Source organism: Mus caroli, chromosome 18 (assembly GCF_900094665.2).
Source record: "Mus caroli chromosome 18, CAROLI_EIJ_v1.1, whole genome shotgun sequence".
NCBI lineage: Eukaryota > Metazoa > Chordata > Mammalia > Rodentia > Muridae > Mus > Mus caroli.
Window position 1 is genome coordinate 16912873 of NC_034587.1, and position 26207 is coordinate 16939079.

Consider the following 26207-nt stretch of genomic DNA (forward strand, 5'->3'; position numbering starts at 1 on the left):
CTCTCTCTCTCTCTCTCTCTCTCTCTCTCTCTCTCTCTCTCTCAACACTAGCCCTTAAGCTATCTGGGTAAAGTTATCTCTCTGTGGGAGCATGACCCACCAGGGAGCGGAGATGAAAAAAATCAGGAAAGAAGAGGAAGAAAGGAAGTAACTGAGCCCTCAGTGGGATACTCTCATACTCGAGCATCCCCATAGCACCTTGTGCAATACGTACAGCTCCCACAAGTGGTCCTCTGTAACGTACAGCCAATTAAAGCTGGTATTTGGGTAAAGCAAGGTGGCACTACCTGTGGTAAGGCCTGTAACTGAAAAGTTCCCATCTGAGTTTTCCTCAAGCCTCCTGTCAATACTGGGTCATCAACTTTGACTTGAGTGTTTCAGATTTTACAGATTAACTACTTACATAGTAAAGACAGTATAGGAGTCTTGGGAGATGGCTCAGAATACCTTCTTGCTACCTAAACACAAGGAGCTGAGTTTGAATTCCCAGCACCCACATAAAAAGCTGTGTGTGTGTGTGTGTGTGTGTGTGTGTGTGTGTGCGCCAGTAGCCCAAGCACCAGGAAGGAGACAGGTCATGAGGCTTGCTGGCCATCCAGGCTAAATGATGTGGTTAACTCCAAGTCCAAAACTAAAATGGAAAATGACTAAGCGCTGACAAACTCTGGCCTTCAGATACATACTCACATGTGTTTATGTACCTGCCTACTCTTGATAGCACACACACACACACACACACACACACAGCAGGGGACATTTGCTTCACATAATTAAAGAGCAGGCAATCTGTGGAAGGGCAGTCGGGACCCTGAACCATCTCTAAGGAGAGGGGAGTCAGGAAGAGCTTGCATTGGGTCACACAGCTAGCACATGGTAGGATCAGGATCCAAGAAAGCCATCCCACAGATGGGCTCTACTGTCCAAGAAAAGGAAAACAACCTTGAGAGGAGCGAGTGACTAAGCAAGGCCCAAGGGTGAAAACCTAGATTTAAATCTCTTCCCCAACTCAACCCCCTTATATCTCAAATGGACAAACCAGTCCTTGTCCTGGCTCCCTAGGACATGTCGGAGCTGGGGACGATGCTCCTCAGTCTGTTGAGCAGGCTGAGATGGAGGTCCAGCATGCTGCTGCAAGCCCACACTCACTGTACAGCATCAAGAGGGGCCCAGCTACTCACATGTACATGTACTTGTCCAGCTTCGCTGCAAAGTGCCTCGGCATCTCTCCACATCCGTAGTAGTTCCGATCATTTTCAGGCAGATGATCCACATCATGGAAGATCACACAGTCCCAGGCTCTGTCTTTCATGGCCTCTTTGAAACCCACATTAAAGAGCATCGCACGATTGAATGGTTGTGTGCCGGTCTCCACAGAGCAGAGAAAACCAGAAATGAACTCAGACTTGGTCATGTGCTGATTTCCTATCGCTTCTTAATTTGTTGTATCATGGCCAAGTGATAATTATATCCCGTTAGTGAAAGAAACAAGTCAGCAGCATATGGAACACAGCCAGGCACCACTTCCCAGTGGAGGGTAATTTCTGAGAGGTCAGAGACCGATTAACGTACAGACATTCCAGAGTTACGTACACAAGCTATGCCTGCCGTATCATTGGGTGACACAGTTTGGGTACCACCATTTTATATGAATGATGCCACTGACAGGTGATGTTGCTATGGGGCACATGACTGCATACTGTTTACATTTACATATGACATGTTTGGTGACAAAGAGGAAAAGTAGGTAGTGGTTACTAATACTGATACAATGTACATTATATGAACAAGTCAACTCGTATTTCTGCTTTTCTTAAAATATGCCAGATCACAGACTATGTGCAACCAAACCTAAAGATAAAATAATAAAAATATTATACCAAAGAACACCCTGAACAACTAAAGGCAAGTATATTCTACTCTTTCTACAATATTAAAAATGAACAAGGGGTGCTGCTGGAGAAATGGCTCAGTAGTCAAGAGCCCTTTCCGCTCTTACAGAGACCCAAGTGTATTTCCTGCACCTACAACACACAGCTCACAACCTCTGTGACTCCACCTCCTAGGGCATCTGCGCTCATCTGCACATGCCCACTTTGAGTAATAACAATTTTTATTAAGACTGGAAGGAGGGGTGTGGCTCAGTGATAAGGACATTTGCCCAGCATCCTTGGAATCCTGGGTCTGATCCCTAACATGGCAAATGGGGAGAAAATTAAGACAAGAAACTGAAGGTGACTCACAAGCAGACACTTCCCTAATAGAATAGAGCTGGGCATCTTCTTGGAGGGACAGATGGACTCTGGAGGACTTTGGAGTCTTGATGTTTACAGTGTGCCAAGAACCTTTTAGATAATACACACCCAGCCTCCTCCCTATGAAGCTGTCCTACAGTACAGTGCACGGACAGCCGTTTCTCTTTTTACACTCTGTCCCTGCTTATGATAAGACAAGAACACTTTAAACCAACACAATACAGGAATTTAGGACATAAAACCCAAGATCCTACATTGTAACCATTTTCCTTTATTCACAGTGATGATCCTGTCTACGGGAAACAGCAACATTGCGTTTGGCATTTAATGAAAACTGAGGGCATTTACAAATACCTTAACAAGTTTTTAAAAATCAGTTTCAAAAACACAAGGAAAAGGACTGTGGTAGAAATGAAGGAGCCATGCAGTGCAGCCAACACCAGAGTGTGGCCTCGCGAGACATGTCACTCAGTATGCTGTGCTGGATGACGAAAGCAGGGTTTTTTGTAGTGAAATAGAAAAGATGGAAAGGAAGATAAATTGTAACATTATTATTGATACTGTGTAAATATTTCTTCAGTGCTGACTGTATTGACTTCTTCTTTGTCAATGAGATAACTGGTTTTTTGTATAACTAGATAGGCCAGTTGATATAACCTATCCCTTTAGTAACTGATGTAATTATAGAAATTTCAAATTATCTATCGGTTCCTTTTCTCCTCAACTCGATTACCACTGTCCTCATGGGCCAGCCATGTGACCATCATACAGGCTTCTGCTCCATGCCCTTCACACTCAGGTCTTTTATGTGGCTCTCTTAATTTGCTCAGGTCTAACTTTCAGAAGGTCCTTTGAAAAGTGTGTGTGTGTGTGTGTGTGTGTGTCTATGTCTGTGTGTGTCTGCATGAGTATATGTGAGTATGTGTCTGTGTGCATGCATGTGACTGTGTGTCCGTGTGTCTCTATGTGTGTGTGTCTGTGTTTCCCCAACAAATGACTGAAAATGTCACCGTCTACCCTGGAACTGACATTCTGAGTAGAAAATTCTGGGGTACAGTGCCTTTACTTTCCTTAAGAATCTGGAAGTCAGGCTTCTAGCTACTTGCAGTGACAATAGAGTTCATACATTCCTGATTCCTGCCATTTTTTCTATAGCCCTTTAAAATATCTTTTCTTTTTCACTTTTATTCTAAAATTGACAAATATGACACTTTATAATGGATGTGTGCCTTATTCACATGGGCATCTGGGGAGAGTATCTCTCTCCTAAAGACACATGCTTTGTCTGAGGCAGGGTTTCCCCTGTATAGCCCTGGCTGACCTGGAACTCATTCTATAGACCAGGCTGTCCTTGGACTCAAAATTCCACTTGCCTCTGCCTTCAAAGTGCTAGGATTAAAGGCATACACTACCATACCAAGCTTTGGAAATTTTCCTTATATTTTGTTCTTTAGCCCCTTCCTTCTATACTCCTAAAAACTTTTCTGCTGTGGTTCTTCTAGAACTCTGGTGAGTGAGTGCATTAATTACATATTAATATATTAAAAATCACAGCAAAACTCAGTGAGCGCCATAGATGGGGCATGTAACTCAGTGGCCATGCTAGATCCCTAGTACTAGGAAAAAGGAACAGAAATTAAAATGCCAGTCAGCATTTATGACGCTGACCATGTCATCGACAGAAACAGAACTCTTCTTGGAGCAGAGCAGAGCCTCACCAGGGCAGGTGAGAGGTCCAGTTTCAGAGTGGCTCTCATACAGGATGGCGTAATGCTATGAGGTGCTATCTTGGAGGACAGCGGTGCTCTTGGCCTTTGCTTCCTTACAATTTGGTTCCGCGTTAGCTGGTACTTCACCTCCCAGCTATTCTTCCAAAAGCTTTCAACTACCACATTTTCACGTGCACTGATGTTCTGCTCTGATCGCTCTTTCTTAACCATTCTCCTTTCAGAAATACTCTTTCCTTTTTCCGTTAGCTCCATGGACTCTGTGAGTTTTGTTGACTCTGTCTTCTTTCTTCTCTCTGTTACCTGGCTTGACTGTATCTCCTTTTTGGGCATTTTCTTTAAAACCTGGAGCTCTGTGACTGTCTATTCAAGTTTGAGAATAAAGTACTAAAAGCCAAGGAGAGCACAAGCTACTTATCACTGTGTGAATAAATAATGTCACTCTAATTAAAACCCAACCGAGCCACTAGAACCCAAGCCACTATCATCTCCTTTGAGGATGATTACAGAAGCTAAGTGCTCTCTCTCATGCTGGTCTCACCCATGTCTCCTTCTCTACATAGAGACTACTGTGTATTCTAAACTGAGCCTTCATGTCACATGAAAATTTACTACCGTTCCCTTCCAGAAGAGTAATGGGCTTTAGCTGGTGTGATGGGGAGTGTCAATGGGGGGTAGTCTAGAGGTCAGGCTGGTCTGTCAGCATGCCTGTGAAAGATCTTCCTCGATTCTATTGATTAACATGGTTAAGACCAAGCCCACTGTGAGCAGTATCATTCCCTGGCTTTGGGCTATTGATTAACATGGTAAGAGCAAGCCCACTGTGAGCAGCATCATTCCCTGGCTTTGGGTCCTCAACTATATGAGGGTATAGAAGGTGAAAGCCAGGCGTAGTGGTGCACACCTTTAATCCCAGCACTTGGGAGGCAGAGGCAGGTGGATTTCTGAGTTTGAGGCCAGCCTGGTCTACAAAGTGAGTTCCAGGATAGCCAGGGCTATACAGAGAAACCCTGTCTTGAAAAAAAACAAAACAAAAACAACAACAAAAAGAAGGTGAAAGGCGAGGTAAGCGTGAGTGTTGAATCTCTCTCCTCTTGATTGTGGGTGGGCCATCCATAACCAGTGCTCTGAGTTCCTGCCTTAACTTCTTTGAGATGATGGACTGATTTTGAGCTGTTAGCCAAAACAAATCCTTTCTTTCCTAAGTTTCTTATTACCGACGTATTTTACCACAGCAACAAACGATGACCCTGGCTTATTCACTACAGAAACCCTTTGTTGAGTGAAGGGAAGTGGGATGCACACAAGTGAAAAAGCAGAGGCCTGTCCTTGCCTTTGTAGATGCCTAGGGTCGACTCTTCCTTCTGGGTCTAAAGTGTCTCTCTAGTGAAGTCACCGAGTTTGCCTTGCCATAATTGAAGTAGAGGGATCCCTTGCTGTCCTTAAAAAGACAGACAGAGTAAAGGCCTGAGGGATCCTAAGCTGACTTTACCCTGCTGTCTTTAGACCCCATGACAGCCCAGAGCTTTCCCTATGGTTTCTCTGGAGGCTAAACTCTAGGATATGCATCTCAATCATCTAGCAATACAAACATAGATGAGGCACTTGGGCTGTTCTGTATTGAACATGAGCAGCTCAATGCTCAAGCCTGGCTCTGTGCTCTATTTCAGCAGTGATGACTATTGGGAATTGAACTCCTTTCTTGTCTCAACTGTGTTCTATATACATGAAAGATCTAAACAGCATCTGCTCTGCTGGGCAGCTGTTAGCTCCATCTCTGTCCTTATGAGGTAACAACTGAACAGAACTTTCTCTCTCAGTCATGCCTACTCCTCGACACCCCAGCTTTCTGGGTGCTCTTCAGCTGTGCTGTACTTCCTGGCACTCAACCAGCAGAAGTGATTCCTTTACTTCATGAAGGTGAAAATATTTCTGGTTCAAAGCTACAAGCTATCAAATGTTTGTTGCTGATTTAGTATCAATCAAGGCTGAGATTCAGACCTAACAGACTTGAGAGCTAAAATGCAGATCTCAGCTGCTCCAATAGCTTCATCACATACAAAAAATCATTCAACGAACTGAACTCCACAGAGTGCATGCCTTCAAAATTCTGACTTATCATGTTTTTTTGGTTTTTTTTTTTTTTTTGGTTTTTCGAGACAGGGTTTCTCTGTGTAGCCCTGGCTGTCCTGGCACTCACTTTGTAGACCAGGCTGGCCTCAAACTCAGAAATCCGCCTGCCTCTGCCTCCCGAGTGCTGGGATTAAAGGCGTGCACCACCACGCCCGGCCATGTTTTTTAAAAAGTCAATTCGTTTATAGGATAAGTTACTATGTTGAAAATTGTACACACTTAGGTCATGCATCATTGCACACACCTTTAATGCTTGCTGGCTCTTAAGAGGGAAGTAAAGGCAGGTGATCTCTGTGAATTCAAGACCAGTCTGGGCTATCTATTGAACACCAATCAGGGCTACACAGTGAGATGCTGTCCCAATGCGGGGTGAGTGGGCATAGTTCAAGGGGGGTGGAATTAAAGCATATACAAAAATGCTGAAAAAGATTTTAATTCAGAATAAACTACAGAAGAAAAACTTCGATTGGATATCCTTCAGTCTTCAGTAAAAAATCAGAGTAATTGCTACCTTAGGCCACACTTGGTCCATTATTAATTTTGTTGCACTGGGCAGTGGTGGCACACGCCTTTAATCCCAGCACTTGGGAGGCAGAGGCAGGTGGATTTCTGAGTTCGAGGCCTGCCTGGTCTACAGAGTGAGTTCCAGGACAGCCAGGGCTACACAGAGAAACCCGTCTCTGGGGAAAAAAAAAATTGTTGCATATTCTACTAAAAATGGAGGGTGACATTGCAAAACAAAACAAAACAAAAACCAACAAAAAAAAATGCTTATCAAAACAGGCAAGTAAATTTAATGGAACAGTACAGAAAGACCAGAAATAGATTTACACACATGTTCCATCTAAGGGGTCAATTAGAAAAGATTCTCTGCTTTATAAATGATGAAATAACTAAAATCCATAGCTAAGATCAAAATCAAAACAACACAACAATAGCCCTTCCTCCTTACCTCACAGCACGTTAAAGACTGACTCAGAGGCACTAGCCGAAATATGAGAGTAAACCTCAAATGTTCTGGGGGGGGGGGGATACTCTGAAAGTGTCAGAAAACCATTCTCAACCGCAAAACAAGAAGCAGGAACTAAAAAAAAAAAAAAGATGAACAAGTTGGACTTTATCAAAATGAAACCTTTGCTTTTTAATAAAACCCTGTCTGGAGTTGAGACTGTGTCTGACCGGCAGAATACTTCAATAGCAGGGACAAGGCTCTGGGTTTAGTCCCAGCACTGAAGGGAGGAAAACAAACACTGTCAAAATGAAAGCGCAGAGCACAGTGTACAGATAAACACTTGCCACGCATGAGCCACCTACAGTGAGCGGACACAAAGAATTCTTCAACCCAACCAAAAAGACACTTCAATTAAAATATCATAAAGAGACTAAACAGAGACTTCCAAATCAAATGAACAGCAAAGACATTTTTTTTAAAAATGACCAACACCATTAATCAGTAAAAGAAATGAAAGATTCAATGAGACTCTACAGACCCATCAACCAGGACACGTGCAGGTAAGGTGCAATGTGATTGGAAAGGCCAGGATGACAGTCAGGTTTGATGGACACCTTGGCACAACCTGGCGTCACCTGAGAGTCTCAACTGTCCCTGGGGATCATGATTAAGTTAATGGATGTGAGTGGAGCCAGCTCACTGTGTGTGGTCCTGTTTCCTGCCAGTCTGGAACTATGTGAGTGAAGGGAAGCAGCCAAGCCAGCAAGCAGGTGAGCACGCTAGTCCTTGCTTCTCTGCTCTTCACTGAGGGCATGACGACTATTCTAAGTCCCTGCCATAATAGAACCTGGGGTCGTGAGTCCTCTTCCCTCAGCTGCCTTTTGTCAAGGTATTTTATCACAGCAACAGAAATGAAAGAGTCGGTGTGCATTAGGACAAAATACTGTGCCTACAGCTGAGGTCAGAGTAGGAAAGAGAGCTCTCTCTTCCAGGGTTATTACAGTATGTTAGGTTTCTGACACAGCACTTTACACTTTAAAGGATACAATAAAGTAAGTACATTATTTCATTACACTTATTATCATGGTCTTTAAACAAAGGCACAGGCCACAAAAATAAGGCAAGGTCACTTCAATTCTGTATAGATGATGCCAGCTTGCTTAGTAACCATTCAAGGCAAATGGAATGAAGTTTGTTTTGCTTGAACAATATTTATTTACTAATTGTATTCTCTTCCTGTTTATCTCTTGTTCTGAAAGAACTCTAGGCTCCCATCTGGAAGGGATCCTGGCCTTTACAGATTGATTCTCTTCGTGATTTATGCTGACCTGTCTGTCAGGCCCTGGATGAGCATTTACTTACCGAGCTGGCCCCTACTGTGAAATGGATAGTGTTCTAGCACCGGAATCAGCTCACGTGGCTGACAAGCTATGTAAGTCTACAAGAGAAGCAGCCAAGGCTCTGCTCCCAAGAAACATGAAAGTAGCAAACTATAAAATCAGAATAGAAGATGTTCATTACATACCATCATTCCTCTTTTTAAGGATTACTCCCTGGCTCTCTTCCAGACCCTTAATTACCTAATGATGTCAAGGCAATAGTAACTTTCAAGGCTAGTCAGCAGTCCTTCCAGACAAAGAAAATCCCCATCAAGAGTATCAACACTTAGACTGAAAAAACCAATATGAAATCTTTATCCTTTGCTTTCTGCATTGAAATTCATAGGTCAGAAATAAAATCACAGAGGGTGTGTCTGAGGTCATTCATATAATGAGTGCATCCATAATTCAGAATAAGATAGGACACTGATGGCATTCCAACTTGCACCATCGTGAGTTCCACACAGCTGCACAGGACTAAATACTCCCGAGTGGCCGATGTTAATAAGAAGCAATACCCCCAAGTAAACTGCCTTTAGTAGAGGTTAAAAACAAAACAAGCTCACATATGTAAGGAGAGCAGAAATGGATCAATACTACAAGCCCAGCACTTAATTCTGCTGAGTAAGAATCAGTCACAGGTACTTACAAACCAGCTTGCCAATCTAATATGTAGGTGTGGTGGGTTCAATAGGAAGGGACCCCATAGATTCATGTGTTTGAATACTACTATTAGGAGGTATGGCCGCACTGGAGCAAGTGTGTCCCTGTGGGAGTGGGCTTTGAGTTCTATGCTCAAGCTAAGTGCCGTGTGGCACAATCTCCTGCTGCTTCTGGATCGACACGGAGAACTCTCAGCTCCTTCTCCAGCGCCATGTCTGCCTGCATGCCTCCATGCTTCTCAACAATAGATTACCTCTGAAACTGTAAGCCAGCCCCAGCTGAATATTTTCCTTTATAAGAGTTGCTGTAGGCATGGGGGTCACTTCACAGCAATAAGAACACAAACTAAGGCAAAGATATAAAGGCATAAATATACCAATACTACATATCAAAGTCAAGCAAAACCATTGCTCAATTCGTTTGACCAAATTGCAATTATTACCAAACAAAAAGCAAATTCAATTCCAAATATGATTTCATTTGATCCTACAGCTGAAATTCTAACTATTTACTGCCATTTTGAAACTGTCCTCACCTGTTCGATGACATAAAAGGCAAATTCCAGCCGCTGTTTCTGGAGCATCGGAATCAGGTGCAGGAAAAAAATCGGAAGATGTTCATGGCGGTTTCGGAAGGGGATGAGAACTGCCACCTTCAAAACAGAACAGAACTCCTGCAGCACGGGCGAGGCAGCGTAGCAACCAAGCTCACATGAGCTGAGCCTTGAAAACTAGCCTTTACGCCATTAACCTTGTTATAGTCTCACCAGAGGCTCACAGGCTCAGCCCGTGCCTGAATGCCCATTAAGGTCTCGTGAAACTAGGAAGGACAGATGAGCTCTGAACACTTCTTAAACATCACTTACGAAGCTACCCTCCCCACCCCATCCCATCCTCCACCCCTCATCATCCCTAGACCCACCACCCCATCCTTAACTTCTAGGATCCAAACTTTGCCAGACCTCTGGTTCTGACCTTCACAAACCTCAAGTGTCTTCTCATTTACTTCCTGAATTTGAGTTCAATTGATCACATTGTTAACTTGCTAATATAATTTGAAACCAACACAGAGAATTAGCTATACATGAATTCAAAAAAAAAAAAATCACTGAATTTTCAAACAATTTAACAAATAAAAAGGTTACTAAAATGTCTGTATCACTCCATATTTTGGACTTTAAAAGAACCATAAACCTGGGGTTTGTTGAATTTTTTAATCTAGACCAATATACATTGATTGAGAATAGAAGTTCTGGAACTCATTTTACTTGTGAAATCAGGACATGACATTAGATATTGCCAAAACAACAACAACAAAAACCATCAATGGAGCTAGGGGTGTAATTAAAAGTGAAATACATGATTAGCATGTGTAGGTCCTGGATTCAGTCCTCAACACCAAGAAAAAAAAAAACATGTATATTATTCATATTGTCAGAATTGCAAAAGGGACAAACTGAGCTATCAAGGGTTTACTTTAGAAGAGAAGATCAAGCTTGAAGTTTCTGAGGCTAGAAAGACCACTTGTCTCCCTTTACTGATGTGACAGCTAGGACAGAGACAATGCTAAGAGGCTGGCATTCCCATTGGTGATTTTCCATTTGGTAAGTCATGGGTACTACCATGATTCACTCCCCCTAAGGACCGCGCTCCCATTTGACTTGCCCCAGAAGATATCTCTTAGGTACCCAGAAGAGCTCTTGGGGATCTGCATGATGCTACAGAAGTATCTAAGACTCCTACCCTGCTCCCTCACCACTTGCTGCTCACTGAAGGTGCTAAGCAGGAACTTGATGTGGGCTTCTGATGGTTGGCACAGCGGAGGATTTCCTAACTCAATCAGCAGCTCAAAGGGCCTGGGGTCAGTTATGAGGATGGCAAGACAGTTAGCGAGTGTTACATCCATGCCCAGAGTCTAGCAGTGGAACTGTAGAAAACTCTGCCCCTCTTGGCTTTGCCTCTGGCTACAAGTTGCCTACCTATGACATAATACAAACAAGCTCCAAAGCAGTAAAGACAAGTTACAGGTACCAAGCAGGGGAGATACTCGTCAAGGAAGAGTGCCTGACAAACGAGCAGCCGAAAGTTCCCCTGACCCCTCCCCGAGTCACAGCACACACTCTATGCTCACTATACACACAAAAATAAATAAAAACTTCCAAATCCAAGTTCTAGGGGTTGTAGAGATAGCTTGGTGGTCAAGGATGCTTCCTGCTCATTCAGAGGCCCTGAGTTCCATTCCCAATATCTAGTTTATCCACAGCCACCTGTAACTCCAGCTCCAAGGGATCTGACTTCCTTTTCTGGCCTCCAAGGGCATCTGGACATACAAACACACAGACAGGTAGATACATACATACAGATGAAAAGAAATCTTAAAAACAGACAAACAAACAGATTATAGATATTTAAGCAAAGAAGCCAGTCTGGACTAAAGACTGCCCCCATGAATTAAATACAATTAGGGTGAGAAGTTGACCATGCAAGGACGGCAAATGCCAAGGTCACAGCCCTTAATGCCATGAGACCCTCAGAAGTGTCTACAACACCGAGAGCGAGGTTTTGGCATGGTTAGTTTGCTGCTGTTTGTTTGGTTTTTGTTTTAGTTTTGGTTTGGTTTGGTTTTTCTTTAGACTTTATTTTTATGTTGTGTATGTGAGTACATCGTCGCTGTCCTCAGACACAGCAGAAGAGGCATCGGATTCCATTAAAAATGGCTATAGTACGTTGCTAGGAATTGAACTCAGGACCTCTGGAAGAGCAATCAGTGCTCTTAACTGCTGAGCCATCTCCCCAGCCTCCTGCTGTTTGTTTGGTTTTTTTTGTCTTAGTAAGAAACTGAGAAAGCATTCTGGCCATGACATTTTAATAGCAAATGCATGTCCAAATTACAATGAGATGGTATCACATGTAGAGATAATCTCTTGTGTGTTGAATAAAAAGCATTCACCTGTCAATAAAAAAGTGATTGACCAATGAATTTAAGACAGGAAATTATGAGGTGGGACATCCAGCAAAGAGAGAGAAGGATGCTGGGACAGAGACAGGTGGAGATTGGCCCCAGAACACTGGTGGATTCAGCACCAAAAATCTGAGGAGCAGGTACCCAGCCACATGGCAGGCCTTAGAATAGAATAACTGGATGATTAACTTATGAACCAGCCGGGGAACAGCCAACGCTTATGGCCTAGGTATCTGTAAATATATTTGAGTCTCAGAGTCCTTATATCAGGAGCCGGGCCAGAAGGAAAAACATGAGTATACAGAAAAACACACAACTACAATCCACATCTTAAGTGACAGGCCTAAAGCTCTCGTGTGTGTGTGTGTGTGTGTGTGTGTGTGTGTGTGTGTGTGTGTGTAATAAAGCTAAATAATATCTTTAAAATTCACTTGGCATTCCCTCTGTATCTATAAAACAATATTCTTAATAGTGTGTAATTTACTGCCCAGAAAGAAGAAAAGCACAATGTCTCATGGAGCCATCAGCACTTCTTCCGCATGTGTGGACTTGCCAGACGGAGCCCCTCTCTTCTGGATGTACCATAGAGGACTTTTGGTTACTACATTCAGGAACAATGCTTTTATCTTCCCAAATCCTTTCTCATCACCCGCCTTATTCAAGAATATTTATGCCACTCAGTTACTTCCCACTTCAGAACCGGTTGTGTACCTTCTGCCCTTGCTCACTGCCTCTTAAGTACACTGTGAAAGTGTCTACCACACAGACTTTGCCCAGCAAGCACGCTCTGTCACAGGTGGCTGTGTGCCACTGAAACTGGGTATTAGGAATGGAACTCAGTCTTCTGCATGAGCAGCAACCATTCTTAATCACTGAGCCACCGCTCCAGCCCCTATAATTTGGTTTTTAAAAATGTATTTATTTTTGTGTGTATGATGTGTATATACTCCCCTCTCACACTCTGAAGCACACGCCTCCTACGCCCCAGCATGGCAGAGCTTTAGACTAGGCTAGTTTAGAGCCCAGCTAGCTGTTGCCACTGAATTAGAAGGAAGCAGGCGTGAGCTACTGAGCTCTCATTCTCCTGGGGTGCTGTAGCTTGCCCTTCATCTTCTTCCTCATTTCCAGTGCCTATAGGAACAAATTTCAGATTGATAAAGAAGGGCGGAGGCAGTTCTTATCTGTTCCCTCTACTAAAGTCATAATGTCTGATGACTGCTCAAGAATGGCATGTGTCCCTTAACATCTCTGGTTTTTCGAAACAGGGTCTCTCTGTATAGCCCTGGCTGTCCTGGAACTCACTTTGTAGACCAGGCTGGCCTCAAACTCAGAAATCCGCCTGCCTCTGACTCCCGAGTGCTGGGATTAAAGGCATGCGCCACCACGCCCGGCTTTAACATCTCTTAACATCCAGAGCTGAGCTGACATAGGTGGTTAAGACCCATTCCTGGGAGACCTTGGGTGACATGAGGAAGTCCGAGCCTCTAATCAAGACATCATCAAGCCAGAGACTGCAAATGTCAGAGCAATTACTCAAGACCTCACGTGAACCCTGCATGGAAAGCCAACATTGCAGGTAACCACCTGAAAAGCACCAATCTGCCCCCTGTAATTCCCCTGTGGAAGAGAGCCTGCCCCCAAAGATGCCAGACCTATGGAGAACCTTCCTCTCAAGCCTGTGGTATCAGGAATACCCACAGAGTTCTAGAATCTCTAATACTGCAAGACTGCAGCACAAACTGACTTAGAACTTAGAAAACAGAGAGAGGGAGCCTCAAAGAACATGTGTTCAGTAACTGCTTTCTTCTTTCCCTCAGCTCTGTAGGATTACAAGCAAGCAAAGGCGGCGGTTGGGGAGGGATTGAACTTGGCAAGCATAGCTCACCTCTAAAGGATCTTCAAATTTCCTCCTGCAATTTTACTTAGTTCAGCTTAAAACTAAAAACTACATACATTTCATTGTGATGGCTATTCTTGGTTGTCAACTTGACTACATCTGGAATTATCTAAAACCCAAGTGGCTGGGTACTTGTGGGAAAGATTTTTCTTTCCTTAATTAAATCATTTTAACTGGGAATATCTACTTTTAATCTGGAGCTTTTGAGGTAGGAAGATCCACCTTTACTCTGAGCCTCATCATTTGCTGGCAGTCTATAAAAAGGACAAGGAATAAGAAAGCTTGCTCTCTTTGCCTGCTTGCTCTCACTCTCACCAGAAAGTCCCTTCCTTTGCTGGCATCAGAGCCTTACATCTTTGAGATTCTGGCATAGACTGAAGACCAGCTGAGACATCCAGCCTTGTGGACTGAACAACTACTAGAGTCTTGGACTTTCCACTGGTATATAGCGATGGTTGGACTAGCTGGACCACAGCCTATACGCCATTCTAATAAATGAGAAGTTGAACAGCATATAAATCTCCTCTGTATCACACACACACACACACACACACACACACACATGTTAGAAGGACTACTTCCAGGTTGAAGTCACCTGATTTAATGACTCCTGGATTTCATTGCGAGTGCATAGTGCCATGCTGGACTCAAACATAGCACCATTACACAAATGTTCGTTCAGGATCAGTTTCATAGTATTGAGAACAGCGTCCAGCCTGTTTTCTTTGTTGTTGTTGTTGGTGGTGGTGGTGGTGGTTGGTTGGCTGGTCTAGTGCACAAAAGGCTGACCTACTCCCTTACAGTTTTTCAAACAAAACATTAAATAGAATTCGGACATGTGAAGCACCTGTGCTCTGCCTTAAGACAAGCAAAGAGCTCAAAGCTCTTTCAAGCTTGACTGTGGCCTCTGTGAAGCCTCTGGTGGCCCAGTGCTGGACCCAACTGAAAACAAGGACATTAGAATTCCTCCTGTGACCTCTCAGTTCCAGAAACTGGTGGGATATGCCTTCAGGTGTCAACAGTCATTGGAGACACCTGCAGGAGACAGATGGCTCCAAAAAGAAATCCATTCTCTGTCTTCTTTCTTTACCAAAAGCCCCACGGCCCTGAGCACACATGCGCGCATGCGCACTCTGTGCATGCACAGGTACATTTACAGCCTTCAAAATAACAGCACCAGCTACAGTGCAATAAATGCATACATTTTGATGCTTTCACTTTGAACCAAGCACCTTCTTGCCCCCAAATGTTTAGTCACTGCCACATAGCCTGTGAGGAAAACTGCCTCACCTTCCATCTGGGCTTGCAGTCCTTGGGCCTCCAGTGGCCTCCTGGCCCAATCTCTGAGTCCTTGGAGAAGAGCTGATGGACTTCATCAAAACTGATCTCACTCACATTGACAGTGAGGAATCCCCCTGCAGTCAAAACACATAAAGAATTGTTTTACTTTTTTTTCCTCTTTTCTTATTTATTTATTTATTTGCCTCAAACTGCATGAAGGAACAGCATCAGTCACAGAGTGATGGACAGTATGGGGTACTCCTGTTGTCACCACGTAGTTAAGGAATAGCACCTCCTTTCACTTCTAGATGGTAACTTTTATGATCACCACACTACATTTAGTACACTGGCTTAAGAAAATGAAAATTGTTAGCTTTGCTTTTTAAAAAGGAAATATATTTGGAAACTGTAAACAGCACACTCTTACAATTTAACAAATAATCAAGTATTTTAAAGTGTGTGTGTAAGTGTGTGTGTGTGTGTGTGTGTGTGTGTGTGTGTGTGTGTAATATATAGAGGGCAGACATTAGTTAACTTCTTCTAGTCTCAGTACTCAGGTATCTTCCACCTTTTGAGTCCGGGTCTCTCATTGGCCTAGAACTTTGCCAAATAGACTAGATGACCAGCCAGCTTACAGGAATTCACCTGTCTCTGACCCTCATCTCTCCATCACAGGACTACAATCGTGCACCAACACAGCTGGGCTTTTATGTGTCTTCTGCTGACTTGAATTCAGGTCCTTGTGTTTAAGAGGCAAAACCTCTCCAGATCATCAGTGTCCCTAGCCCAGGAACATGAACCCGAGAACCTGCTGGGGGACATTGCTTTTTCTCTGACTCTTCTGTAAAAAGGTGCCATCCAAAGAGGTTGGATCCATTCGATTCAAAAGCCCGCAGTATCAGCAGGCTCCATAGCCACAGATATAATGGAGCTCAGATCAAAAACATTTGGAAGAAAAAAGAATGTCATGTAAATTTTTTTCTTCCCTAAACAAACAACATACATGGTACCTTTATTTATTAGACAGTATATATAGCCAATCTGGAAATAACTGAAAGTGTGCATGAGGCCATGCACAGGTTACATGCAAATATGACAACATTTTATCTAAGAGACAGAGGTCCACGGACTTGGGGACTCTGAGATCCTGAAGTCAATTCCCCACTCCCAGAGAGAGGATTGTCACCTATAGAAGGATGGGGGACATACTCATACATATTGGCTGCTATCACTCTTAATTACAGGCCTTCCACCCCACCCTCCAGCCCCCAGAAGTAAACACAGGTCCCACACAAGGTACTGAGGCAAGAGAGACAGATGAAAAAATTAACTCTGCAACCCAACTGATCACATTACAATAGCTGCAAAGGCAGTACTCAGTTCCCCAAGGGCTCTGAAAACAGTAGATGAAGCTTCCTTGGGGCCAGAATGTTTGTGGGCTTGAGCTAGACCACCCAAATAAACACTGCACCTCAAAAGACAAAACAAAAAACAAAACCAAAATGATTCCTTAAGATAAATAAATAGGCAAACCAGCTCATCTATGTTTTAAAGCTTTACTTAACTTGTACACCATTTAACCCTTATTGTAAATTACATCCTCTAAATAATGTAATGTGCAAAGCAACATGATCGTGTATCCAGTCACTTAAACACACTTCCAGGGACTCTTGCTCTTGAAAGGGCCTCAAACACCCCTGTCTTTGGTATGTGACATTTCTTGTATGACTCTGTCTAAATATCTTTGCCTCACTCTGGCTGGTCCTGAGACTCTTTTCTATAGTGTAGTCAAGGATCCAGCTCACCTGAGAAGTTTCTGTGGCACCTCCTTGTTCTAAGTCCTCAGTTACTGACTTGTCTGTATGTGATGATAAAGATGGAGTCTAAGTAGTAGCCCAAGCTAGCCTTGAACTCCCATGAGTTGGTTGGTTGGGTTGTACAGGGTTGGTGTCTGAACCTAAGACATTACACATGTTAGGCAAGTGTTCTATCCTCCAATTCTATCTCTTTGTGCGATACCCCATTTGTTTGTTTTTTGTTTTAATTAAAAAACAAAGTCTTTCAAAGTTGACCAAGCTGAGCTTTTAGTTGCCATCTTTCAGTCTTGGTCTCCCAGAAAGCTGGGATTCAGACCCAAACCTCCAGATGCAGCTCTGGCCTTGAACTCTCAAATCTCCTGCTTCAGCTTCTGGTACAGGCTTACAGGTATGCACCATCATAACCAACCCCTGATACATCTGCCTTTTATAAAATTGCATGTGAGTGTGCACACCTCACAGATCCCCCTGCTGTGGTTACCTTAAGAAGGTGCTGGGAACCAAACTTGGGTTCAAAGGAAGAGTGATAATATTACTGCTAACCTATCTTTTAGCCCCCTACCACCAGCAGTTGTTAGGAAAGAATTCGTATATACAAGACAGCATATTTATTCCGAGTGCCTGCCATGCATCAGGCCCCTGATTATACAAAGCTGAACAGCTAAGGATTTCCAAGATGTTCTTGGTCTAACAAGCACCAGCTCTGCAACAGAACACTCCCAGCTCTATCTCTGCAGTGAGAATGAATCACTCTTAATCTAGGTGAATCCTGAACCAAGAGCTCACTAACATCCCTCACCAATGTCCCTCAAAGACATGCTGTCCTCCTGACCTCAGTGAAAGCCAGGAACATAGAATCACATGTCATCTTCTAGCGGTTTACTAACCTGATACCTGCTAAAGTCCAAAATAGGTTTAAAAAAAATCAGTCTAATGCTCTCCAGTCAAGTCTTTCTTTTAACTTCCTCATCTCATAAGGTTAAACCAACTGGCCATGTTGTTCCTGAGTCTTCAGAGAATCATGCAGCTACAGCTGCACTCGGGAATCACTTGGTCCCTCCTCTCCAGGTGTCCCCTCCCCTTCCTCCTCTAGTCTGTATGCTCAAGTCTAGACATGGTCTCCCCTCACATCCCACCTCATCTGATGAGGCAGGCCTGGCAGAGGCTGCACGCAGTGCTCACGTGCTCACGCACTCCCGCACGCACGCACGCTACAGAGCCATATTTGTAGATATAAATGCCTATGCTTGCCAGAGTGAACTAAGAGGAAAATCTATCTTCTAACACCAGCCTGTTCTACTGACAAAATATAAACAAATACCCACCCTCCTTTCAAGAGACAAGATACACAAAGTAGCTGATCTTAAAATGGTCAGATTTATGGATGTAAAACAGAATGAGGCCTACAAACTTAAGAGAGGAAGGCAAGTCAAATGTAAGAGAAACCCTTGACATCAGGCATAAACTACAGAGAATTGGTCACAAAGCACAAAGAGAATGTAGCACTCATCAAATAAAAATCACAACAATAGTGGCTGGAAAGATGGCTCAGCAGTTAAGGGCAAGCACTGACTGCTCTTACAGAGGTCCGGAGTTCAATTCCCAGCAACCACATGGTGGCTCACAATCATCTGTAATGGGATCCAATGTCCTTTTCTGGTATATCTGAAGACAATGACAGTGTACTCATATACAATAAATAAATAAATAAATAAATAAATAAATAAATAAATAAGTCACACAAATATATCAGATGCATTTTAAAGTAAAATGCTAGCTGGTGATCAGGCTACATCATAAGCAGCTTACCTAAGTAATAGATCTTTGTGTTCTTGCACTGTTAAACAAGTTTACCTTTTCTCCAGCTTTCTCAGCTCAGCAGCCATAATTATTATCGTAAGGTTTCCCAGCATCCTTGGCAGTTTCATTTCCATCTCCAATGCATATATATATGTTCCACTAAATCAGGAGTCAGGCCTATGGGTGGCTGCTGGCTGAAAGATGCCTGCACCCAAGGCACCGTGTCTTCAGCTTCCCTGTGATTGCTTTCCTCATTTGCAACCCACCCCGTCTGTTATCGGCTTCCCTGTGTAGCCATTGCTCTTGGCTCTGTAAACCTAACGCCTTGCTCTGAAGGACAGAGATGACCCAGTGACAGAAAGCCTGCCAGCAGCAGCACCTTCATTCCAGGTGTGGGTCTTCTGGTCCCTAAGGAAAGCCACTTCCAAGTCCCTACAAGTCCCAATGCTTTACAAAAGCATTTTACAGTCATCTTCAAAGGAGCCAGATGTATATGAGGCTCTGCCGGTTACCTAGAAGGGCAAAGGGGAAGGGTGGAACCTGAGCCAAGACAAGCCACGTGTCAATCTTACAGCCACACCCACAGACTGCTGTTGTGAATGAGAATACTGCACCAAAGTTGACCCAAGACTTGAGCCTCCTGAATGTGCACACGAGAAGCAATGCCTCCTGGCTTGAAGCTGGACCTGCTGGTCTGGGCTCTGTTGGGCTTTCAGAGGCCAAAGACAGGTAATGGCAAGGTGGATTATAACACATCTCTAAGTGGGTGATGGCAAGGTGGATTATAACATATATCTAGGCAGGATTCGAGGCTTTGTTTTTTTATTCTATTAAATGCAGGCCTCAGAATTGCACACATTCAATCCGTGTGAATTACTTGAGCTTATATTCTCCTTACAACTCAAGTATAAGACTTCTAATCTGTAGGCAGAGGGCTCTTTCCCTATAAATCAACAGTTTGAAATGATTTCATCACTCACACAGAGGCTGGGGGTGGGGATCGGGGGCTCTATCAGTCTTAAGTAGAAAAAGTCGAATTCCTGATTCTTTGCTTGCCCGTGTTGCCCCCAGGGACTTAAATATACACTGTCCAGACCTCTGGTGACAGTGTGAAAGACTCCCGGGAATACTGCTCTCATGAGAAGGACGTTGGCTCCCCCACCCTCCAGCTGCTCAGTCTAGCTCTGTGGTGAATATGACTCACCCTGGCATCATTTACCTACTGTCCTCTCTGAAGCTAACACCAGCACTCCTTCAATTTCCATAACTTCAAAATGTTTTCTTACTCAGCTATTTTTTGAAATGACCAAACCAGAGCTTTCTAAGCATAAAACAGTGGTTTTCAGTTATAAATCCCAACACTAAGTGCAATGCCTTCAGCACAGATAAATTGGCAGGTGAATGTGTAGATAGGTGGGTAGAAAGATAGATGGATAGATAGATGGGTGGATGGTGGATGGATGGATGAGTAGATGGGTAGGGGTACATGGATGGATAAGATAAATGTGTGGATAAGTGAGTGTGTGGGTGGATGTGTGGGTAGATGTGTGGGTGGATGGATGTACGTACGCACGGATGTGCGTCTGCACGCACGGATGTGCGTCTGCACGCACGGATGTGCGTCTGCACGCACGGATGTGCGTCTGCACGCACGGATGTGCGTATGTATGGTGGCGGTACAGTATTGCCCTCCACTTCCTTTCTTACCTGCATTTTGAATTCTGATTCCACCAGGTGCTAACACGTCTTTGAAAACACTTGTACCAAAGATATCCCACGTGAAAATGAACAATCTAACACATCAGATAACTTCCCAGGCCCTTGTCTCTTAATTTAAACAGTACACAGTTCTTAGCACTCACCCTGCCCCCAACACACACCCACTTGTGGTTTTCCTTGATTTGTTCTGAACAAGTTACAAACAATAAAAAGCTGAGTCTCCAATCAATTTCCTTGCTTCTGTTCCCAACTCTGCCTTGTAACCCACCCTGTGAACTGGGAATTCCTAGTGGAACTCACATCTTTCATCAGATGCCTTTCCCATCCCCAACAATAATAGCATCTGACAGACCCCTTACAAGACATAACCTGCCACCATTTACCTCTTTCCTTGCTTCTGAGATACTCACTTGTTCTTTCCTTTTTGCTTTTGACACAGTACAATGTGTGCATTAAATGCAATGCTTCTTTCTTGTCCCCAAAAGCCACTATGCAAATGAATTCAAGAAAATACATCATCGCCTTCTGCCTTTTCAAATGTGTTTCCCAGAGACAGTGGCATGCCAAGAACTCCCCATGTACCACGTCTCAATGCTCTGTATAAATTATCACCACTACAAGCTCCTCGTCTTACAGAAACCCTTTTCCTACTTCCCAAGTGTCCAAAACGCTAGGCCACATTACCAAATCTGTAACCCTAAAGCCAAACACAAAGGTGTCTGCCCACTTCTCCCTGCCTCCTCCAAACTGTCTGCTTCCTTGTGCCACACATTCAACACTTTACAGTTTCTGCCAATAGCCACACCAGCTACTCCACACAGCTCCATTCCGTGACAGGTGCCTCCTGCCTTGCTCATCCTGGGAAAAAACGGTCCTCTGATGCAGACATCCACTGTGCCATCAATGCAGCTCCTCTCTTCTCACCGACTCTTCCCTTCCTGGAAGTTCCTTCCATGGCATCTTGGTAGTAATGTCTTCTTTGTTCTGTTTCAGTATCACCTCCATATCTAGCCTCATAAAAAAGGTTTGCTAGCTTAGGGGGTGCTCTTGTTTAAAATGTGAGTTTTGGGTCTACTTTCAACACCTCTGTGTCAATAGAGGCCCATGAGGCAAGTCTGTGGCGGCCAACTCTCCTGGGTGTATTTTCAGCTGCTAAGTCTGACTTCTCAAAGGAAGAATGTAGAATTCAACCAACCCTCAGCATCTCAAGCAGGAAAGGACAGTCACATGACCACAAAAGACTGAAAAACAATAAACAGTATAAAGACAGGGCATTCTGCAAAGTAGCTTGCTATAAACGTGGTAGCTTGGGGCCATCAAGCAATGGCAATTCCATCTCCAGACCTGAGTGTGACTGTGAAGGGAACTGAAAGCTCTGCCAAAAGGCAACCAAGAGCTTATTCACAGCACAGGCTGGCCTCGCGTGCTACTCAATCTCTCAACCTAACTGTCCATCTGGGTTTCCCAGAGTCTATCTATCTTCTTAAGCCATATACAGTGTGGTTTGCAACAAAGCATGCAAACTTTTGGTTGGGGGTCTGAGTGGTTTGGTCTGTTGGAGGCCTTGGTTTGAATAAATACCCCAGCTGATTTCAGTACCTGCCACATTCAGGAAAACACAGCCGAATGGCCTTCATCCTAGCACAGTGCCCAGCCACACCCTCTCCGACACCTGTCTCTACTCCCTTTCTGAACTTGCCAAGCTGGACTCAAATCTGACCCTGAAGCAACGGCCGTGCCTGCATTCTCCAGCTAACACAAAGCACTGAAGAAAAGCACAGAGTGATCCTGCCATGACGTGACAGTCCCTCATCTACTGCCTCCAACAGATCCGGCCAAGAGTCAGGTTGTGAGTGCCCTGGCAGGCTTCCCTGGTTATCTGGTGAGTCACCCTTCTGTAAGTGATTAGCTGATTCCTCTTTCCACTCTGTTCCCCCCTTTCAAGGCACTTGGTCCTACGTTGCTGGTTTTCTTTGTGTCCCCCCTGCTCTACCCCACTTCTTCCTCCTCCTCTCCCTCTCCCTCTCTACATCCCTCCCTCCTTGCCCCCTCTTTCTCTTCCTACTACTCTACCCCTCTGTCTCACACATATACAGACCTCTTAGTTGTATCAAACACCGTGGAAGGAAGGCCTTAACTTTTGGGACTCATCCCCATAGGGACAGTCCACCATGTGGCCTGGGGAACAGCTAGCTTATCCACCTAAGGACATCCCAGTGTCCCTTCCCTTTTTCTACAGACTCCCAGTCACTGCACACATCTTCCACAGCAGTGAGTCCACAGTTCCTCATTCTGCCTGGGACTCCATCCTGACTTCTGTGTCCTTGCCCGTATCCTCTTCTCTCAGTCAGCTCTCCCCCATCACTTCAGGGCCTCTCACAGCCCATCCTCAGCCTTCTTTCTGTCTTACTTCCTCTTATTTCCAGCTCTGTTTCTCTCACAAAATGCAGACCCCAAGCTAAGTTTCCTGAACTTCCAATAAAACATCTGCAACTAATCTCATAAATATCCCCATTCTCTATTTGGGATGGTTCTGTAAGCTGTTTGCTTCGGTAAAGGGTCACCACGTCAGACATCCTTTAGGCAGATGTGACATCTGGCCAAGGGGTTTTTCCTCATCAGTGACCCTGACTCTAGCCTCTCCCAAATCTCTTTGAAATCCCTAAGGGAACACCCTTATTGTGAAGAACACACCTAGTCCATCATTCATCTGCCCACCTTGAATGGCCTCATTCCGCCAACCCACAGCAATGCTCCCAACTCCCCCACCCCCATTCTATGCGAAATATGTGCTCTGATTGAAAGAAAGCAGAACAGACCTGATCAACCCTTTTCCATGTGAGGACCAGGCCTGATTCCCTCCAAACTCATCTCACCGATGCCTGAGAATTCCCCAGCACTATACACAGACCCTTCTACTCCAGGCTCACCTTCAGTATGACCCACTTTCAGCCCCTCCAGCTGGACCTGCCCTCCCCACTACAGAGCACATAAGCTCCCTGGCAGCCCCATGGTGGTTTCTCCTTTAGCCTTATGCTGGACTGTCTTGAAGACTGAGCTTCAGAGTTCCCTCAGTGACTATCCCTTCTGCCTCATGCCTCCCTCTGAAAGCAGAGTACTGAGGTGCTGCCTGCTGCTGGCCTGTTTTACAGGAACACACTAACTGAGAGCCCCTGTGTACGTACGTACACCAGACCTGCAGCCCAGCCACTGACTGACTGCTCTCATTCACACTCAAAGTCTCCCACTTCTCTCTACAGCTGACATCCACAAACCATGACAGTTTGTTACAGTTGGCAGTATGTGAGCTCTTCTAAAGTTTATCTGCTTTTCCCTCTTTACTGACTTTCAATCCACTTATTAAATTCACCTTAGAAAGTTCCTACATTCATAAGGTTTGTAACTATGGGAACTATCAAGGCAAGGACAAGGTAAGAAAGTCACTTCAACTGTATTCTATTTGGATAACAAGAAGACAATCAAGTGGAAAGTCTGTCTTCCTTGTTATGTGCCATACACAACTAGCATTTCCCTTTTCTATCTCACTCAGAAAAATCAAAATCAAAACAAACATGCCAAGCATGTGTTTATCCCCTAGATGAGGACAGGTTGCTATTTTGCTTGGTTATCATCATAGATTCAACAAATTTGAGCATAGATTTTTCCCTCTGGAGAGTCTATAAATATCAATAGCAATGAAATAGTCACTCATCCTCTTCAAACAGGTAATACACATTAAGATAGATTCTAGGAGCTAGAGAGATGGCTCAGTGGTTAAGAGCACTGTCTGCTCTTCCTGAGGTCCTGAGTTCAATTCCCAGCAACCACATGGTAGCTCATAACTATCTGTAATGGCATCTGATGCCCTCTTCTGGCATGCAGGTGTATATGCAGATAGAGCGCTCATGTATATAATAAATAATTTTTTAAAAAGGATTTTATAGTATGATTGGCCACTATTGAATACCAAACACTGTCAAAATGCAAACTCAACATTATGGAAATCTGGGACTGGCTATCCTTCAGCTACACTAGAGAAGAATCCAGAAAAATTTACACTCCTATGATCAAGCACACAATATTAGTTCACATCACATCTGGTAGACACAGATAGCTTAAATATTGCCATCATTGAATGTGTTGCATCCAACCACAGCTTGGAAAGGTATTCTATTCAATTATTTTGAACGCTATAATAGTTTACGTTCAGACATCACATAATGCTGCTCTCTGTAGTCAGAGGGGAGATTGTTTTAAGTGCACAACTAGGTCTGAAGCTTCAGGATAACATGCACTTCTCGTCCCTTTGATCACTGGAAAGTCTGGGTCTATCAAACAAGTAGGAGAAGGAAGGAAGGAATCCAAGTATGCACCTTCACACTCCATACTGTGCTTCGCTTCATTCACAACGAAGGTGGTACTGCAATCCTGGGTGTAGAGATGCCCTGGGCAGTTGTATCATCAGAGAAGGGCTTGAGTGTGCTCGCTCTCTCTCTCCCTCCCTCCCCATCCTCCCACCCTCTCCAGGAGCCTCACTATGTTGGTTATACTCCAAATCACCTTCTGAAATATCACCTGTACATAGTCACATTTTCTGTCAAGACTGCCCTGGCTCCCTGGACATGAGACTGGTGTTCAGTCTTAAGCTAGGAACCGTGAAGAAGCCTACTGTGAAAAGGGTGTCAACGCAGGGCTCACCTGTTCTCTAAACCAATACAGGACTCTAAGTGTGTGTGTGGGGGGGGGGGGGACAGAAAACAGGAACAGCAGCTCTAAGGCCCCAGTGGAGGGGCAGCCAGGAAGCCCACAGCAGTCAAGCCACACTCTCAACAAGAAACTGTAGAACTGTAGGAGACGGATGGTAGCAGAAGGACCCACGATGCCTGGCAGGCAGATACTTCCAAACTGTTTAATTAGTATCCATAAACCACTAATGAAGAAAATAGTCACTAAACCAAGGACAAAGACTTCCTACAACTATAATTCCCTGAATATGCAAATGATGGAGATAAAATTACTGTAATCAATACTCCAATGAAACATTTCCCAGTGGCTTCAGTATTACACAGACAAAAACACTTATTTTGGAAAAACAAAGCTGTCATGACAAATGACAAATGAGGCCATGGAAGTCATTTTGTGTCCTTTTTTGTCATGGGACACACAGAGCCTGCACAATCAGAACACTTGCTCTTTCCTTTGTTTTGCTAATTCCAGGGTACAGTTTAGATCAATAAAACCCAAACCTCCCGGGCTGTGCCCTAACAGGATAAAGACTCCCTTGGCAGTTCTACTGTACAGCCTGGTGCAGAACTCAAGTGTGGCCCCAGCATCAGAGCATTGGCAGGGCCCTGGAACATAGAAGGAACTTCCCAGTGCCACTTCACCCCTACTGAAAGAGAAACTCAGAGTGCGAGGGGCCATGTGAGCTACAGAACCTTCCGACGATTCTGATGCAGTCTCCATGGAGAAAACCTTACCCTAATGCCATATGACAAAGTCAGTCTCCTGAGCCATGCAGTGACTTTAGTCCCAGCACTTGGGAGGCAGAGGCAGGTGGATTTCTGAGTTCAAGGCCAGCCTGGTCTACAGAGTGAGTCCCAGGACAGCCAGAACTATACAGAGA

The 26207-nt window shown here is 44.2% G+C and overlaps 1 protein-coding gene across 1 annotated transcript in view; it reads right to left on the bottom strand.

The window, feature by feature from the left end:
• Positions 1-26207, bottom strand: part of B4galt6 (beta-1,4-galactosyltransferase 6) — a 58932-nt gene that overhangs the window by 3245 nt on the left and 29480 nt on the right. Inside the window, exons 4-6 of the mRNA XM_021150701.2 lie at positions 15255-15379; positions 9642-9758; positions 1179-1366 (exon numbers count right to left, since the gene is read on the bottom strand). Of these exons, the coding sequence (XP_021006360.1) occupies positions 1179-1366; positions 9642-9758; positions 15255-15379 (430 nt within the window). The remainder of the gene's footprint in view (positions 1-1178; positions 1367-9641; positions 9759-15254; positions 15380-26207) is intronic.